Genomic DNA, 17,545 nt, shown 5'->3' on the forward strand with positions numbered 1-17,545 from the left:
TATATTCTAACATTTGCTAAATACTTACTTATACCAGGTACTGTGCTAAATGTTTTATATGTATCAGCTCAGATACACCTCCAAATTATTCTATGAAGTAGACACCATTTTTAGTCCTACTTATAGATGAGGCATGAAGAAGTTAATTAATTTTCTCAAGGTTCCATAGGTAGTTAAGTGGCTGTAAACTCAGGGAGTCTGATTCAAGAGTTTGTTGTCTAGTGAGCATTATTATGGTTCAGCATATGGCCTTTTTCTTCTAGAGTAGACAGTTTTTAGCATAGCAATGACTCCCCCAAACTGATGACAAGGGCAACCTGAATGCATATAAAAAGAAATATTTATTAACTCAAGCTGTACCATATACTGATTTAGTCAAACAAGAAATTTACACAAAAACCTAAGTAAAATCCATAGTACTCCATTCAGACCTGAATTTTATATGGATAGGACAGGAGAATGTCTTTTGCTTAAAACAAAAGAGCAAAATGGCTCCAATTCCATTTTGTAGGAATGCAGACCTGTGGGGAGCCAAAGCCATGCCAACCAGGCACTGTGCCTGACCTAATGAATTTGTTGCCCATGTCACCGGCCAGTTTGCTTCCAAGAACTCAGCTCCAGCACTGACTCCTTTGCTTTTAAGGCAATAGTCTTCGGATCCTTGTTATAAGAGTTCAAATAAAATTCCAAAGCCCTCACATCTTCATTGAGGTGGCAGATGTACTATTAGTTTGCAGCCAATGGCAGTCTGGAAGCTGAAATCACTCTGCTATAACCTTTTGTGCTTTGGCAGCATTTTCCAAAATTTTCCTTTTCCATTCTTCATAATCCTGTGTCAGATCTTCATCTTTCTGCAGTTTATGTGGTCTGTCTACTACCTTCTCTGTTTCTATGAAAGAAAATTTTCAAAAGTGTTTCAAAATTCTTACAAGTAAAAAAAAAGTAACCTTGTTTCAAATATCTTATTAATTAAAAAATATGGAATATAATGCTGAAAACTGGAAACAGTAGCTAACACATTAGTTTTTTGCTCTTTTACTCCATGCACCTCACAACATCCTTAAAATAGTTAACATTTATCAAGCACCTATCTTGTGCTTCAAGACACTGAACCAAGAACTTCAATGGCATTATCTCATTCAACCCTCACCATAATTGTATGAAGTGGGTGCTAATATTAACTGCAAAAGATTAGAAAATTCAGGCTTACAGAAATAAGTGACTTTCCTAAAGTTCTAGAGTCAGTGGGTATTAAAGCAGGATGTGAACCTAAGCCGTTTGGCTTCAGATAGGTTCTTACATAATATTTCTATTAACTTCTTTAAATGACTACTTGGAAAAGTGGTCTTATCAAATAAATGATTGTTAGAATTTATTTAAAACCTGACTCTTATCAGGCAAGCAGCTAAAGCAGCACAGGACTATTCACTGCATTAAACTCACTGTACACTAATCCCACTGCACTAATTTCAAAGCTTGTCCAGTGTTAATACAACTTACCTTTTGCTGGAGGTTCAACCATTGTCTTCTTTTTCTTCTGTGGTGGAGTAGCTGAATCTCCAGCTTCTCCTTTAAGGGAAAAAACGTGTTACCTACTAACTAAATTTTCTCCTATTCTTAATTTTACTAGTTGGGCACATTTTGGATTACAAATAAAAATTAGATACTTTGACCAAATACTAGGATAAGGAGAAGGCAAATGATCTTGCCCTTCTCTTTTCTTTAGTTTCTCTTGTCAGACTTGAGAATCTTTTCTATTCTAGCTTATGTATATGGAGGCTAGCATTTAACATTGGAGCATGTTAACAGAAAATCTATTTTTCAGGCATGGAGTCATATAATCACAGGTGTTTTAAAGGTCATTATGCTACTTTATTTGAAAAACCAAATAATTTCTCACTAAAAACTTACCTGGTCCACATTAAATACAGAATTCAGAAAGCAGCCATTTTGCAAGTTTGAAAATATTAGGCTTTTACCAGTAAGTTTACATTTTCAAATAACACATTCTTGAAATATAGAATGAATACTCACTGTCAGCCTGCCGCCCAATCTTCTCTAATTGTTTACACAGTCGATCAAATATGGCTTTTTTCACACCAGATGTGGTTACCATTTTATTTTTATCCACCTTTAGCTTTAACACCCTATAAAAGAGTTTAATAAATTACTATTTTTAAGACCAGTATAGCTATCTCTGGCCAACCATATTATCAACTTATTTCCTTTCCACTCATGCTTTATGTTTAGTTTTCCTTTTATTCCAAACATACATTATTAGCTATAATCATGTAAATTTGCCTTTTAAAACTACTTATTTAGTTGTTTGTTGGACTGACAGTTAAAATATAATGGGATCTGTTATGTAACAAAAGGGGCACACAGGGGCACCTGGATGGCTCAGTTGGTTGGGCATATGACTTTGGCTCAGGTCATGATCTCACAGCTCATGGGTTCAAGCCCTGCATCAGGCTCTGTGCTGACAGGTCAGAGCCTGGAACCTTCTTCGGATTCTGTCACAGTTTCTCTCTGCCCCTCCCCCCCGTCTCAAAAATAAAAAAATTTAAAAAAAGGGGGCATACAGAAGACATCTGTATAGTGCTTCATGCCTTGAAGAACTCTCAGTGAATCTCAGATGTTACTAATTTGCTGAATGACAATCATAGCATTTTTAAGTGTTGAACTCACTTTAACCCACGATACTTATGTTTATACTATAGGAAGATAAATCACTTTCACCTCCCCAATTACCAATCACCTTCCTAATTACCAGTCCACAACAACTACTAATGAAATATACAAGAGACTTCTTGTTTAGGATAAATCTAGTCAAACCTTTGTTTGCTCAGTGTCATTTGGTTTTAAAAGTAGGGTTAGTTGTTAATATTGTTTTTTGTAACAGCCGCCATACTCTTTCTCCACATACACATATCTTTGTTGAAATAAAAGGACATGTTCTATGAATGCCAATTAATCGTTCTAGGTGTGTAGCTAATAGAGCTAAACAACCAAATTAGAGGCTGGGTAGTAAGAAACCATCTTTACAGGACAACTGTATTTTGTTTTATAAGGAGTTTCCCAGCAAGATAAAATAAGACAACTTTAGACAAAGATAACAGGAGTATTTCCAAGGTACCATTTCAGTATGCACAAAAATAACCCCAAATTTTAAAATTCAGATGTAAAAATTCATCACTGGTGTTTTCTAAATTATTTGAAAAACAGCTGCAATTGGTACTTAAAAAAGATAGGACTGGAATAATCATAAACCAGTTTTAATGACAGATTTCATTACTCTTAAAGGTAGACCCTGGGGGTGCCTGGCTGGCTAAGTCAGAAGAACATATGACTCTTGATCTTGGGGTTGTGAGTTTGAGCCCCACATCAGGTGTACAGATTACAAAAGAAAATAAAAAACTTAAAAAAAAAAAAACCCTTAAAAAAAGAAAAAGAAAATAAATAAAACATGGACCCTTGGCAAGCAGACTACTGGCAATAGTGATCCAAATTGTCAGATATATTGTAGGCTAAACAGAATCTGGTCACTTGGCCACTATTCCTAATATTATTTATATGGGAAAATTTGCTCTGTGTTGAAATAAACTGAATTAGAAGTCTTCTTTGGGAATGAGAAATCTCTTTGTGAACTGTGGACTTTTCTCAATATTAAAAGGCACACTTACTTGCATGCTGAAAGTAGTGCAGCAGTGGTGAAAAGTGGCCTGGATAAGTCGAGATCCAACTGCTGTGTTTGTGGAAGACTGGACTCATAGCTAAGGGAAAGCAGTGTTTGCAGAATTATTTGTTAAAAAATACTATTTCAAAGGGACTGAAAATGCATATGAGAACTTACTAAGCCATTTAAATGCATGAGCTCTACATCATGTCACCTTACCATATTAGTTATTTTTTAAGACTGAAAATAGGACATTAGATAATTCTGCCTTTTGTATCAGTATAAATTTTCAGTTAAGACTCTTTATGCTTCTTACCTTTGCAATATCTTTGAAGCCATGTTCACTGCTTCTGTACAGCTAAATTGTACAGCTAGGTCTCTTATTCCAATATTTGAATTCAGGCCCAGTAAACACTCAAAACATTTAAGACGGCTCTGATACATCTTCTTGTTCAAACCAGAAAGTTTAATTAAATAAACCTTTAAAAGAAAAAAATGCATGAATCATAAAAATTATAATCATAATCATTCTATATTGGTGCCCTTAAACGTTTGTTTAGTAGGTCACCTTTTCAAAACTAATTAATTCTGTGACAACTGACTCTATCTAAACATTTAGCTTCATTTAGTCAAAAGTCAGTAATCATGTCAGGCAGAATTGAGTACTGCTTTCAAGGAGCTCACACTTTAGAAAGACAGTCATGCATAAGCACAGGTAATTTTTAAAAACAACATAGTGTTACTACAGCTGTGCTGTGAATAAAAAAACAAAGGAGACACCCGTTTTTCAACAAAAGTCACAATGTGCAATTTAGTGGGAAAAGGATGGAGGGAAGTAGTGGGAGTGGGGGTGGGAAGGATGATTGTGTGGAGGAGGGAGAGGAGAGGCTAACTGGGAAACAGGAGGATCAACAACTGAGGGAAACCAACTACACCTGGGAAAGTCAAGGAAAGTTTCATGAAGGATGTAACAGCAAGGCAGGGTCATGGAAGACCTTGCCAGAAAAGAAATGCATGTTAAAAAAAAAAAAAAGGTTGTTGCTTTACAAAGATGTAAGTCATTAAAGTGCATAGTCTGTTAAGTAAATAGTGTAGCTTGAGGTTAGTATTTAAGACAGGCTGGAGAGTTTGACAGTAATGGGGAGCCAATGTCACCATTTGATGAGTATATCATTATGTGATATATACTGTGTTAAGTGTGTTACATACAGTATATGGTTTAATCCTCACAATAATCCAGCGAAATGGATATTCTTATCCCCACTTCATGAATGAGGAAACTGCAAGCTCACAGAGCTAGTAACTGGTGGTACTGAGATTTGGTCTCAACATCTAACTCTTCCTGACTCCTAGCTTGTGCTCTCAACCACTGTGATACTGGAAGACAAATACACATGGGTTTTAAAGCATGCGCTTTAGGAGGATGCTAGCAGCTGCATGAAAGATGGTCTTGAGTAAAGAAAGAGGCAGCCAAGGAAACTAGATGGTAAAGAGTAAAGGGAATTTTCTTCAACTTGACAAAAATGGTCTTGAATAATCTTATCTAATAGCCAGGAAAATTCTAAAAAACAAGAGTTTAGTTAGAGTCTACTCTTTCCAATCAGAAATTAAAACATGATTAAGTTTCAGTGTTGCAGAGGATTATTTAGACATTCAGTGGGACCTACTTACCCTGTCCAAGGGGCACTTCATACAGGAAGCTGCAAGATCCAGGCACATGACTGCATTGCTGGTTTCTGTGGTATGTGCAGACAGGCCATTACAGTTCACCTGGGACAGTCGCAAGTACTCCTCTGCTTTCCTGGTTATAAAGACAACATGCTCACTAAGACTCTTTTCCAGAAGTTTGCCCAACACTTTGGTAAACAATAAATACAGCCTGGTGGACTTCGTTCTGGGCCTAACTCCTGTGCAAGTTTATGTGGGGGTGGGAGACAAGGTTCTGTAAGACAGAATCAGCCCTGACCTCAGACACCACTGTGCTTAAGTACTTCTAAGCAAAAGTAAGTTCTTCAATTTCTTAAAAACAAACAAACAAACAGACAAACATACAAAAAACCCCAACTTCTTTCATCCTTCCATTACTGGGACAAACATGAACTACCGCAGAGGCTGGCAGTTATACCAGGGTTCCTTCTTTTTACCCCTTCCTCTAAATCAGTGATTCTCAAATTTTAATGTACAAGACAATCACCTTGAGCTTGTGAAAACAGATTGCTGGGTCCCATCCTCGGGGTTTCTGATCAGTAGGCCTGAAATGGGACCCGAGAATTTGCATTTCTAAGGAGTGCCAAGATGATACTGATGTTGCTGATCCAGGAACCACACTTTGAGAATGGCTGTTCTAAACGATTACTGAATTCACGAGGTCTTACTTCAACTCTTAAGAAGTGCTTTCCTTTCTCTCCCTCAATTGAGCGCCAAAGCATCGGGCCTTGTCTTGCTCTCCACGCTTCAGCCACAACAGCTTTATTTCTAACCCTGGATTATGCGAAGTGATTTTTTGTGCCGCTCTTCCCACATCTTCCGATAGCTGGCACCTTCTATCAATCTGGTCTCAGCAAAAGTGGCAGCCCCTCCAAGGCCTTTCTAGGATTTGTTTTTTTTAATGAAAAGCAAACGCCAGGGCGCGCTCTGTGCTCCTCCCTCCCCCGCTTCCGGCACATCACCCAGTTTAGTTTTCTCCCTAGTTCTGTCATAGACAGTAACCTCAATGGAGGTCTGTGTGGCTCACCACTGTAAAGAGACCCTCAATAAGCATCTGTGGAACGACCTAAGTTCTCCGACTTTTCCCTTCCCACCGAGACAGCTGTTCCTAAAGACATCTGCAATTGTCCCTTCTCGCCGGCTCATAAAAGCCCACTCTGCTGGCAAGTTTTTCCGGAGACAGGGCCTAATCCCACCCACTTCCGGCGTTCCCCCCTCACTCCAGCACTGCCTGACGCGCGGGAATGACTCGGACCTCGCCTGAGGGAAGTCTAAGGCCCGCTGAGGCGTGCACCGCCAAACCCACCTTAGCACATCTGGCTCGGCGATACCCAAGCGCGGTGCTAAACGCCGGATCAGCCCCGATTCCATGGCGCGAAATAATCTCGCGAACAGCTGCTACACGATGAAACCCGCGCGCAAACGCCGCGCCAGCCAGTGACGGCCAGGCCCCACCCCTCTAACTGCATCTGGATTGGCTGGGACAAGAAGTTGAGACCGTTCCACAAATCAAGCCTAGTCTTCCTTTTGCGCATGCGCAACGTGACTGCACGACCCTGGACAGGTGAACTTGGACCGGCAGCTCCCACTTCTTCCATTCCTTCCGTCTTGACAAACTACTCAAACGACACCTTTACTTCCTGCTGTCTCGGCGGCAGGAGCCGCCGAGAGATTCCTCGCTACAGTGCACCTCCCCGCCCTCTCTCACACACTGTGGAGGGACAGGCTAGAACCCAGGTCCGTCAGTCCCTGGATAAGTGGCAGGAGCCAATAAACACGCGAGACTTGAGTTCCTAGAAGCGGGCCAATCGAGGAGCCGCCTGCAGGGTCCGGGGGCGGGGCTAAGGAGGGCGGGGTTTGGAGAGGCCGCAGCGTCACCTGACCGCAGGAGGCTTCGCGCGGGGTGGGTGCTGCTTGCTGCAGGCTTTGGGGAGTCGCCATGGTGAGTGTTGAGGGGCGGCGGGCCCCGGGCGGACCCTTCTTTCAACCTCTGCGCTCTCCCACCGCTCTGGAGCCTTGCGGGCGGAGTTGGGGCTCTGCAGCCTGATCGGGGCTAAGACCAGCCCGGCTTGGCCTGCGGGATGAGGACAGGCCGGGGAAGGCCGCAGGCGGGCAGATCCGAGATCGGGGTGGGCGGCGGCTCCTGGTCGCGACGGTTGCTCTGGAATGGGGTAGCCTTTTCGAGGGGGTGTCTCGGCCTGTAGGCTCTGAGGTCCATGAAGGCCTGCTGCCACCTCTTGAGTGGAGTCGGCCACCGCCGCGCCTTGAGGGGAATACCGGGTCTAAGCGTCAGGCTGAGTCGGGGGCGTGCAGTGGGCCTGAGACTCCGAGGTGGCGTAGGGATCCGCCCAGAGATTGCTCTGTCGCTGGCGTGCGTTTCCACCTTTGTGCCTGGTAGTGCTCTGTTGTCCCCACGCCCTTTTCTTGTACAAGAAATACCTACCGGAGGGGCCAAGTGGTGTCTTGGCCTTTTTCGGCCTCATAGCCCCCTTCCACTGCTGTGTTTGTCAGCGATTTCTAGGGACTCACGTGAATTTCCTGGAAGGACTCTTGCTATCTGATATCCATTAAGTAGGACAGAAAGGAGACTTCTTGTTTCCTTTAATGTTTGTTTATCCGGTACCTTGGCTATATTACATGTCTTCTCATTGATGAAATCTAAGTATTTTATTTGCTGGAAGTAGGCATTCATTCTTGTTAGCTCCTCTTCGTGGTGGCAGCAAATCGTGATGTGGCTGTTGGCCTGTAAACTTGAACTTCCTCAAAATGTAAATCCATGTGCCTAGTTTCCACAAAGGCAAGTTGTCACTTGCATTTTATTAGCTTTTGACATAATCTGCAGTGTATAAACCATGTTTTGGGGGTGTTGGTGTATTCTATGTAATTTTAATGATCTCATTATTCAGTTCATGTAGACAGGCTTTTATAAACCTCTAAGCCTGGAAACAGACTTCACTTTAAATGTGTTAATGCCAGAAAGCAGGATTAAATGTTTGACATACTACTTTCATATAATATATTGCCGTACAAGATGATTTTGTTTATTTCTCAGAATTTTTACAACAGAGAACTGATGTAAGGACGATGTAAAAATTTAGCGAGGATGTGTCAGTTTCTCAACATTTATGGATTGATATGTACAGTATTTTGTAATGGAAAGCCCTTAATTAAGGATCTGCTGTACACCTCAGTTCTGTACTGGGTGAACCAGTTTGAAGCAGTGAGCTGGACACACGGTCCTATCCTCATGGACATTTTTGGGAAAGGAAACTTGGCTGTTAGTCTTGTCACAGTCAGTGTTTCTATGAATTGGGCGAGTCATTCATTCTTCTTTGAGTCTCACTGAAAACAACTATTGGCTTCTTTGGCTCTTCCCCGTCCTAAAATTCTGGGATACAATTCAATTCAAGCATATTGTATGCCTTCTAATGTCAGTGCTAGGCACTGGAAACAAACATGGTCCTTACTGTCCAAGAGCTTAAGAGTGTCTAACAGGGAAGATATGCTTATGGAACTTAATGTAATATAGTCTTTACAGTCTTTATTAGCACTGTCAACTCAGTGTTGTGGGGTCATAGAGGGAGAGAGTTCTGCTTCAGGAGCCTGAAAAAGACTATAGAAAGTGACATGTGAACTGAGATAGTGAGTAAGGTAAGCAGAAATTCTCCAGGTGGAGGAGAAAGAGCATTGCCAATAGGTGAAGCTGAGAGAAGTGAATGCTCATGGTGTGTACCAACATAGAATTCCTGGAGAAATTTATTGGTAAATGAAGTTGGAGCCAGTTTAGTGTTCAAATTGTATTTTGAAGTTCCCAAGCCCTCATCATCCTTAATGCTCTGTACTTCAGTTGTAATGTTGTGAAAGGAAAAGAAAGGGAAGGGAAGGAAAGAAAGCAAAGGAAAACAAAAGAAAATACAAAATTTCTGATTTTGAGAAAAATAAAATAGTGCTTTCACTAAATATGATGAAATTCTGTATCTTTGTGAGAGTGGTTATTTTCACTTTACAGTTGATTTGCATTGTGTTAGGATTACATCTACAGCATATCAGTGAAAAAATGGACCAGTAAATAAGTGGCTAGGATGGGTGGAGATAATTGCTTGTATCTGATGGGGGTATAATAATAATAACACTTAAAAAGTGCTTATTACTAAGTGCTAGGCATGTTCTGAGCTCTGTGTCATTTCATTTATTCCTCATAATAGTATAAGTACTCTTACTGTTCCTGTTTGATAGAAGAGGAAATGAATGCACATTGTTTGAATGGAGAGTAATTTTATAAGTGATCCGTTCATAATGGATCACTTTCTCTGCCTTTCTCTGAACCGTGTAATTGTATAGACTTAGGAGGACTGTTTGGCCTGGGTCTCAAGCTAAAGTGAGCCTAGTCACAAATGTTAATTTGATCTTGATTCTTTAGTGTTTCCATTTTTCTCTGACCCATGTAACTGCTAAGTATAGAGTCATTTGTAAATGAGGAACCACTTCTATAAGTGAGGAGACATTGATTACCTGGCTCATGTTTAATGAGAGCATGTTCGTAACAGTTCTTACTGTTCTTGCTGTATGTGACACTTCCCAGGGAGGGCATCAAGACACTCCCTTAGAATAGCCATATTATGGCTACATTTGTATAATAACTACATTGTCCTGGGAGTAATATCTAAAAATACATTTCTTTATTATAGCTTTAGTTTTTCATTTGTAGCCTACTTTGTAATAAGGGTGTAATTTTCTACATTTTGTATTTATGTTTCTATTTTAAACCCAGTTGATACAAAATAGAAGAATTTTGCTAAAGTTTTATTTATAAATCACTGAATCTATTTAGTTCTATACAAATATTTCTACAATTGTAGTCTCTTTGTAACCAGTTATATTTGCTATATTAAAGTAATTTTATACAGAATAGCCAAAAGGTGGAAGCAACCCAAGTGTCCCATCAATAGATGAATAGATAAACAAAATGTGGTATATACATATGATGGAATATTATTCAGCCTTGAAAGGAAAGGAAATTCTGACACATGCTACAACATGGTTGAACCTTGAAAACATGCTAAGTTGAAATGGCCAGATACAAAAGTGTATGATTCTACTTATATGAGGTACCTAGAGAAGTCAGACTCAAGAGAAAGTAAAATGGTGGTTTCCTGGCATGGAGTGGAGAAGGGGGGATAATTTTATGGGTAGAGAGTTTCCCTTGGGAAAGATAAAAGGCTGTTGGAGATGGATGGTTGGTGATGACTGTGCAACAGTGTGAATGTACTTAATGCCACTGAACTGTACACTTAAAAATGGTTAACATGGCAAATTTTGTAAGTATTTTACCACAATAAAAAATAATTATAAAAATTTCTTGATGTATAAATATTTATCTCTAAGTTGATCATCTGAATGTAATGAAATCTGTTGATTCTAATAATTGTTAAATCTATTCCATCTAGAGATAAAGAGCCAAAAAAAAAAAATCCAAACTATAGTTTGATGTCACTGAAGTTCTCAGAGGACTAGCCCAGGATAAATAGCGAATTTCATTAAGTCAGAATCCTCAGATGCTGGTGTTGTCTTTGCCTCTGAGACCAACATTTAACACTAATAGTTCTGCTGTGTAAATTAATGTTCCCTTTAAGTTTAGTTTAAAAGACATAACTTTTTCTTTGAAATTTGTGTATGCTTGTGAAGAAGTGTGGTCATAGGGAAGCACAGGTTACTAGAGTTTGCCATGGGAAAAAGATAGAGACACTTAGCATTTCTTGTTATTAGCTTTCCCCTCTTTACAAAATTAGACCAAGAGAAAACTTTCCACTTTTATAAGTGATTATAATTCAGAAATGGGTTTTATGTGGTTTTTGTTACTCTCAAATTCATTGTTGTTTTGATTGTCAGATATTGGAACAAACCAGATTAAACTTTCACGTTTATGTGTAAGTCTTTGTTGCCTTCCATTCCATCTTATTGTGTAAGAGGGATTTTATCTTTGGTTATTTTTTTTATTAAGGTGAAATTTATATAACATAAGATTAGCCATTTTAAAGTGAACAAGTTAGTGACATTTAGTACATTTGCAGTATTGTGCAACTATTTCTGTCCAGTTCCAAAACATTTTTATCACTCCCAAAGGAAACCCTATACTCATTAAGCAGTTATTCCCTGAGTCTCTCTTCTGGTAACCACCAGTGTACTTTTTTTTTTTTTTTAATGTTTATTTTTTACCAGTGAGCACAGATGCACATGTGTGTGCGCCTGAGAGGGAGAGGGACAGAGGGAGGCAGACAGAGGCTCGGAAGTGGTGCAGGGAGCCCTACGCAGGGCTTGAACTCATGAACCATGAGATAATGACCTGAGCCAAAGTTGGAAGCTTAACCAACTGAGCCTCCCAGGTGCCCCTCTACTTTCTGTTTCTATGGATGATTTGCCTATTCTGGATATTTTATATGAATGGACTCATACAATATGTGGTCTCTTTTTTGTCTGGCTTCTTTCACTTAGCAAGATGTTTTTTAGTTTCATTCGTGTCACATATATCACTACTTTGTTCCTTTTCATGACTGAATAATATTCCAGTTTACATGTTTATGTATATGTGTATACCAGAACTTAACTATTCATCTATTGATTCTTTAGTCATTTTTTTAATTAAACACGTAACCTGAACATTCTAAAACCAACTCATTCTTTCCTACAGTGAACATTTGTGAATATCACATAACCTAATATAAAAATGACCATCATTTATAATTGCAGTACAGTGCATTTATAGAGTGTAGAGGTGTAAACACGTTTACACAGCATAAAGGAGGGTGTAGTTAATTCTGCTTGACAGGTAAATCTAGTTAATTTTGCAAATAAGGTTTTGCTGGTAACAAACTGAAGAGTACATAATATTTTGTCCATTATAACTATAGATTTTTCTATTTGAAATGGTAAGGTAGGTACTTGAGAGTACTCCTATGGTCTTCTACATCAGTCACTAATATTAGTTTCAGTTACTTTATTTCTAAGCTTTTTAGTTCCTTGTTCTATATTGCCTGAAAAGGTCAGTGTTCCATAAACTGGCTTCTTGATCTAAGAATAGACTAAAATGCAGATGAAAAGTAGTATGGAGAAAAAAAGAGGCTTTTAGAGATTTGGGTTACACTATACCTATCACAAAGACTAGATTGATTGGATGGCTGTGTTCGGGTTGGATTTAAACTAACACCACATTTTTTGAGGCCAACCTGCTAACAAGTATGTTGAATCAGTTTCTGAGAGAGAAGAAATTCTGTATACATTACTGTTCCCCTTTGGCATTATTTTGCTGTTAACTTAGATGACTGGGTTCAATAGTTGTCAAAAATAGATAAATAGGCTTGAGATCTAGAACTGGAATGAGCTTATATGAAAGCTTTGGAAAAGGGCTATGGCTAGAGCTATGGAAATAACAGATTTTTATTTTTTTATTTTAATTTTATTTATTTTTAAAAGTTTATTTAGAGAGAGGGAGAGAAGTGCACAGCACATGGGTGTGGGGGGGGAGGGGGGGGGAGGGTGGGGGGGGGGAGAGAGAGAGAATGAATATGAATCCTATGCAGGCTCCACCCATGTGGGGCTGGATCCCATGAACTGCAAGATCATGACCTGAGTGGAAATCAAGTGTCGGACGCTTAACCCACTGAGCCACCCAGGCACCCCAGAAATAACAGATTTTTTAGAGGAGAGTGCTAATGGGACATTAATGGAAATATTTTTTATTTTTCAGCCTACAACACAGCAGTCACCTCAGGATGAGCAGGAAAAGCTCTTGGATGAAGCCATCCAGGCTGTGAAGGTCCAGTCATTCCAGATGAAGAGATGCCTGGTAAGAATGTCAATATGAAAGCAGAATTTCAATCTGGGTTTTCTTAAGTCCTATAGCATCACTTCTTCTGTCTTTATCCCACGTCCCTCAAGCACTGTGTGGAGCAATTCCAACAGAGAGCCCTGTTTACTTGCATTTGCATTTATGATTTGGAATTGTCTCTTCTCTACCAGAATGTAAGCTCCAGGAGGACAAGAAACCCTATCATCTATTTACACATAGTGTTGATCTACATACCAATATCTGACCTTAGTTACTTAGTTACTAGCCTCATTGATTCTATATCTCAAATCTGAGGAGTACTTGACATATAATGGGTGCTTAATAAATATTTGTTGAGCAAATATATTTAAAAGCTTTCAGTTTGGATTATTCAGCTTTTTTTCTATCTTGAAGACTTTTTGTTTCTATCCTGAATAGATACATATTTTTTGCAGCAACCAACTTGAAAATTATCCTTACACCAGTTTCTGTGTTTTCATATTCTAAAAGACAGGGTAGGAGGTAATCTGTATAGAAACTATGGATTCTCTGCATTAAAATTTATGAAATGGAACCAAAGAGGCCGGTACTTCAAGTTATAAGTTGCTCTGATGATGATGATGATGATGATAATACCTTATCTTTGTAAAGTGTCTTATAGTTTCTAAAGCTTAGCAATATGCCATTTTAACCAATTATACCTACTGTATTTTTTTCTTACAAAAAAGTGTGTTGGAATGGAGAAGACGGGTGGGTATGGAACTTGGTATTGCTTGCTTCTGTTTTTTCTGAGTCTGAATATTGCTTTCTGTATCTGCAGGCATTTTTTGTATTTATGTGTTCAGTGGACACATGGGCATTGTGAGGAGGAAAACATACTTAAAAGGATAGTCATTTCATACATATCTGAAGAGTCTTTACTTGTGGCAAAGCCATTATCAGGATAATAATTATCAGGCTTTAAAAGAATTAGTATGCCAGCCCTCTTGATTGTAGGAAATGTGAATTAATGGAGCTAGTTTCATAGTCACTAGGGGTTGAAAAGATTAGAGTTATGCCAGGAAGTTTGCAGTCCTAGTTACAGATGACTTGCTAATAAGCTTTGCAGTCCTGATGAACCATGAATCTTTTTCTTTCAGTAGAGAGAATGTAAAGTGAAACTAACCTGATTTGCATGTGATTAAAATAATTTAAGTACTACATACTGTATAACAAATCCAAGTTAAATGAAAGCTTTCTCATCAGTTCTCTTGGTATTTCTGTAGGACAAAAACAAGCTTATGGATGCTCTGAAACATGCTTCTAATATGCTTGGTGAACTCCGGACTTCTATGTTATCACCAAAGAGCTACTATGAACTTTGTATCTTTTGAATGTTGAAGATTGAACATTTTCATCATACTTTTTTTCTTGATAAGGCCATATTTTGTTTGTTCCTTATTATGTTTTTCTGGTTTTACATTATTTTTCATTGTCTTAACCAAATAGTACTCCATGGAAATTTTGTGAGAAAAAGAAAAACTGAATATCAGAAACCCTTTTTCTATGCCTAAACTTCTTTAAATAGGTTGTTGCAGTTTCCAGTCCCTTCATGAAGGATATTGAAGCTATTAGGCAGTTGGTTCTTTAATGCTTAGATTTTGTTATGCAGTATTCTGAAGTGGAAATGAATTCAATGCTTTGCCATTTTAAAACCCTCTAGTAGTATGTTAGGCAATCCTTGTTTATACCCCTTTGCTTTACCAGACTATCTTTAAAAACCCTTATTTTATTTTTTTTCTTTAACATTTTATTCCATTTATTTTTTAAGTTTTTAATCACCTGGTGCTCATTGTGACAAGTGCCCTCCTTAATCCTCATCACCTGTTTTACCCATCCTCCAACTCCTGTCCCCTCTGGTAACCATCAGTTTGTTCTCTACAGTTAAGGGTCTCTTTATTGGTTTGTCTCTCTTTTTTTTCTCTTTGTTCATTTGTTTTGTTTCTTAAATTCCACATATGAGTAAACAGAAACTTTATTAAAAAATTTTTTTAAATGTGTCTTTATTTTTGAGAAAGGGAGAGACGGACCACGAGCAGGGGAGGGACAGAGAGAAAGGGAGACACAGGCTCTGAGCTCTTAAACACATACTTTTTTGAAGGACTAATGTTTAAAATATCTGCCCAGTAGTTTAATGACTCCAACAAGTTCCATTGTATTGCTTAGGCTGGCATTGTTTCTCGGCCTTTTGGCTAAGATCAAGTGTTGTATTGCTTAGGCTGGCTTAGCTTTATTTGAGTCCTTAATTGTAATGAAAAGATATGGCTATTTCTGATGAACTACACTATTTGGAGGTCTACCTGACAGATGAATTTGCTAAAGGAAGAAAAGTGGCAGATCTCTATGAACTTGTACAGTATGCTGGAAACATTATCCCAAGACTGTAAGTAATTGAGAATTTGAGGGCTTTTATAACTGCATTTTCCACTTTATGTTATAGCCTTTAAACTTTGATTTTTAAAAATCATTTTTAAGGTTACTTAATTTCTTAACAAATTGAGATTAGCATTTTGGTAGAAAGTCTAGGTTTTCTTTTTTCTTTTTTTTTTTAATGTTTTTACTTATTTTTAAGTACAGAATTACAGAATACGAGTTGGGGATGTGCAGAGAGGGAGGGAGACACAGAATCCAAAGCAGGCTCCAGGCTCTGAGCTGTCAGCACAGAGCCTGATGCGGGGCTTGAACTCACAGACTGCAAGATCATGACCTTAGCTGAAGTCGGATGCTTACCCGACTGAGCCACCCAGGTGTCCCCCCCCCCTTTTATTTTTTTAATATTTATTTTTGAGAGAGAGAGCACATACACATGCACACACACAAATGTGGGCAAGGGCAGAGAGAGAGGGAGACAGAGTCTGAAGCAGGCTCTGATCTGTCAGTGCAGAGCCTGATGTGGGGCTCGAACTCATGAACTGTGAGATCATGACCTGAGTCAAAGTTGGACACTTAAGCAACTGAGATACCCAGGCACCCCAATACTCTGTGTTTTCTTTTAAGGTTTTAGGGTATGATTAATTTTACTTTTTATATAGATAGTTGAGGAATTTTTGAAATAGAAAAGTGGACATACTGTTTTGTTTAATGTCGTGACTACTAGAAAAATTAATGATGTTTATTCTCTTCCTAATGTGTAAAGGTGATTATGATACTCGTGTGTGTATATATATATATATGTATGTAAATATACATAACCTGTATGTAAATATATATGTAAGTTGGGGGGAGGGTCAATGAGTGGTTTTCTCTCTTTATAAGTTCTCTCTCTTTAAGTTTATTTTTGAGACAGAGCATTCAAGTGAGTGGGGAAGGGGTAGAGAGAGGGAGACAGAGGATCTGAAGTGGGCTCTGTGCTGACAACAGAAAGTCTGATGCGGGGCTTGAACCCACAAACCACGAGATCATGACCTGAGCTGAAGTCAGATGTTTAACTTACTGACCCACTCAGGCACTGTGGTTATATTATAAATTAGATATTTTTTCATTGTGCAGAAGAAAAACATGGTTCCTGTCTTAATAGGTTTGTAGTCAGTATGTTTGGACATAATCAAATTCTTGACTTGAATATTTTACTTATTTATTTATTTTTGAATATTTTATTTTTAATCAAATATTTTCTCATAATTCCCCTAGTTATCTATTGATCACAGTTGGAGTTGTATACGTCAAATCGTTTCCTCAGTCCAGGAAAGATATTTTGAAAGATTTGGTAGAAATGTGTCGTGGTGTGCAACATCCCTTGAGAGGTTTATTTCTTCGGAACTATCTTCTTCAGTGTACCAGAAATATCTTACCTGATGAGGGAGAGCCAACAGAGTAAGTGATTTTCTTTCTTGATTTAGTTGTAAGATTTTTTTGTTGTAGAATATGCAAGAAGTATAGAAAAGTGTTTGTAAGAAAATAAATCTCAGTAATTCTCCTCCCCACACCCAACTAGCGACTTGTAGCATTTCATGTATGTATTTCCCTTGTGATACAGAACTTTTGAGCATGTGTGGTGTGATGTAAAATGTACTATTATGAAATTTATGTCTGTGGATTATTAGAACCTGCTTTTTTTCATTTAACATAATTGGGAGCATTTTTCCATTATGTTAAGTATTCTTTGAAACTGTGACCTTTTAAGTTACATTTATGATGAATTCATGAGGTATGATTAACTTTTTCCACAAGTGAGGCTAATTTTCATATTGTTTCTTGAGTATCTTATCAGTTTTATAATTTATGGACTGGATAACCTGGATATAAGAGACTTAAGTTATCTGTGTACACAAATTACATATTAACTCCAAAACTGAAAA

General features: G+C 38.4%; 2 protein-coding genes across 5 annotated transcripts in view; one reads left to right on the forward strand and one right to left on the reverse strand.

Moving 5' to 3' along the window:
* Positions 1 to 322: 322 nt before the first annotated feature.
* Positions 323 to 6,828, reverse strand: ORC6 (origin recognition complex subunit 6). Of its 3 annotated transcripts, XM_053209862.1 has the most exons (8): positions 6,690 to 6,706; positions 5,871 to 5,928; positions 5,348 to 5,477; positions 3,993 to 4,156; positions 3,684 to 3,773; positions 2,035 to 2,147; positions 1,501 to 1,569; positions 323 to 889 (listed from the first exon to the last, which is right to left on the reverse strand). In XM_053209862.1, the coding sequence occupies exons 3-8, from the start codon at positions 5,393 to 5,395 to the stop codon at positions 762 to 764; spliced, it is 612 nt and encodes a 203-aa protein (XP_053065837.1). In that variant the 5' UTR covers positions 5,396 to 5,477; positions 5,871 to 5,928; positions 6,690 to 6,706; the 3' UTR covers positions 323 to 761. The 3 variants fall into 3 exon arrangements, with proteins under 3 accessions (XP_053065837.1, XP_014917552.1, XP_014917553.1); XM_015062066.3 differs by lacking the exon at positions 5,871 to 5,928 and having other exon boundaries at positions 6,690 to 6,828; XM_015062067.3 differs by lacking the exons at positions 3,684 to 3,773; positions 5,871 to 5,928 and having other exon boundaries at positions 6,690 to 6,828.
* A 73-nt stretch (positions 6,829 to 6,901) lies between these two features.
* VPS35 (VPS35 retromer complex component) overlaps positions 6,902 to 17,545 on the forward strand; it is a 28,915-nt gene continuing 18,271 nt past the window's right edge. Inside the window, exons 1-5 of one of the 2 annotated variants that reach the window (XM_027044387.2) lie at positions 6,902 to 7,120; positions 13,128 to 13,226; positions 14,474 to 14,570; positions 15,507 to 15,630; positions 16,878 to 17,060. In XM_027044387.2, coding sequence (XP_026900188.1) covers positions 6,917 to 7,120; positions 13,128 to 13,226; positions 14,474 to 14,570; positions 15,507 to 15,630; positions 16,878 to 17,060 — 707 coding nt within the window. In that variant the 5' untranslated portion in view covers positions 6,902 to 6,916. Of the gene's footprint in view, positions 7,121 to 7,176; positions 7,326 to 13,127; positions 13,227 to 14,473; positions 14,571 to 15,506; positions 15,631 to 16,877; positions 17,061 to 17,545 lie in introns of those variants that run through there. The other variant, XM_027044388.2, reaches the window with a different exon arrangement.

Source organism: Acinonyx jubatus, chromosome E2 (assembly GCF_027475565.1).
Source record: "Acinonyx jubatus isolate Ajub_Pintada_27869175 chromosome E2, VMU_Ajub_asm_v1.0, whole genome shotgun sequence".
Classification (NCBI taxonomy): Eukaryota; Metazoa; Chordata; class Mammalia; order Carnivora; family Felidae; genus Acinonyx; species Acinonyx jubatus.

Bases quoted from the DNA above. Each gene is read 5' to 3' on its own strand.
- ORC6 (XM_015062066.3), bottom strand. From the start codon at position 6,754: ATGGAATCGGGGCTGATCCGGCGTTTAGCACCGCGCTTGGGTATCGCC. The intron at 4,157-5,347 runs GTAAGTAGGTCC...TTTCTTTTAAAG, and splicing joins TGAAGTGCCCCTTGGACAGG to GTTTATTTAATTAAACTTTC. The intron at 2,148-3,683 runs GTAAGTGTGCCT...ACTCTTTTATAG, and splicing joins GCACTACTTTCAGCATGCAA to GGTGTTAAAGCTAAAGGTGG.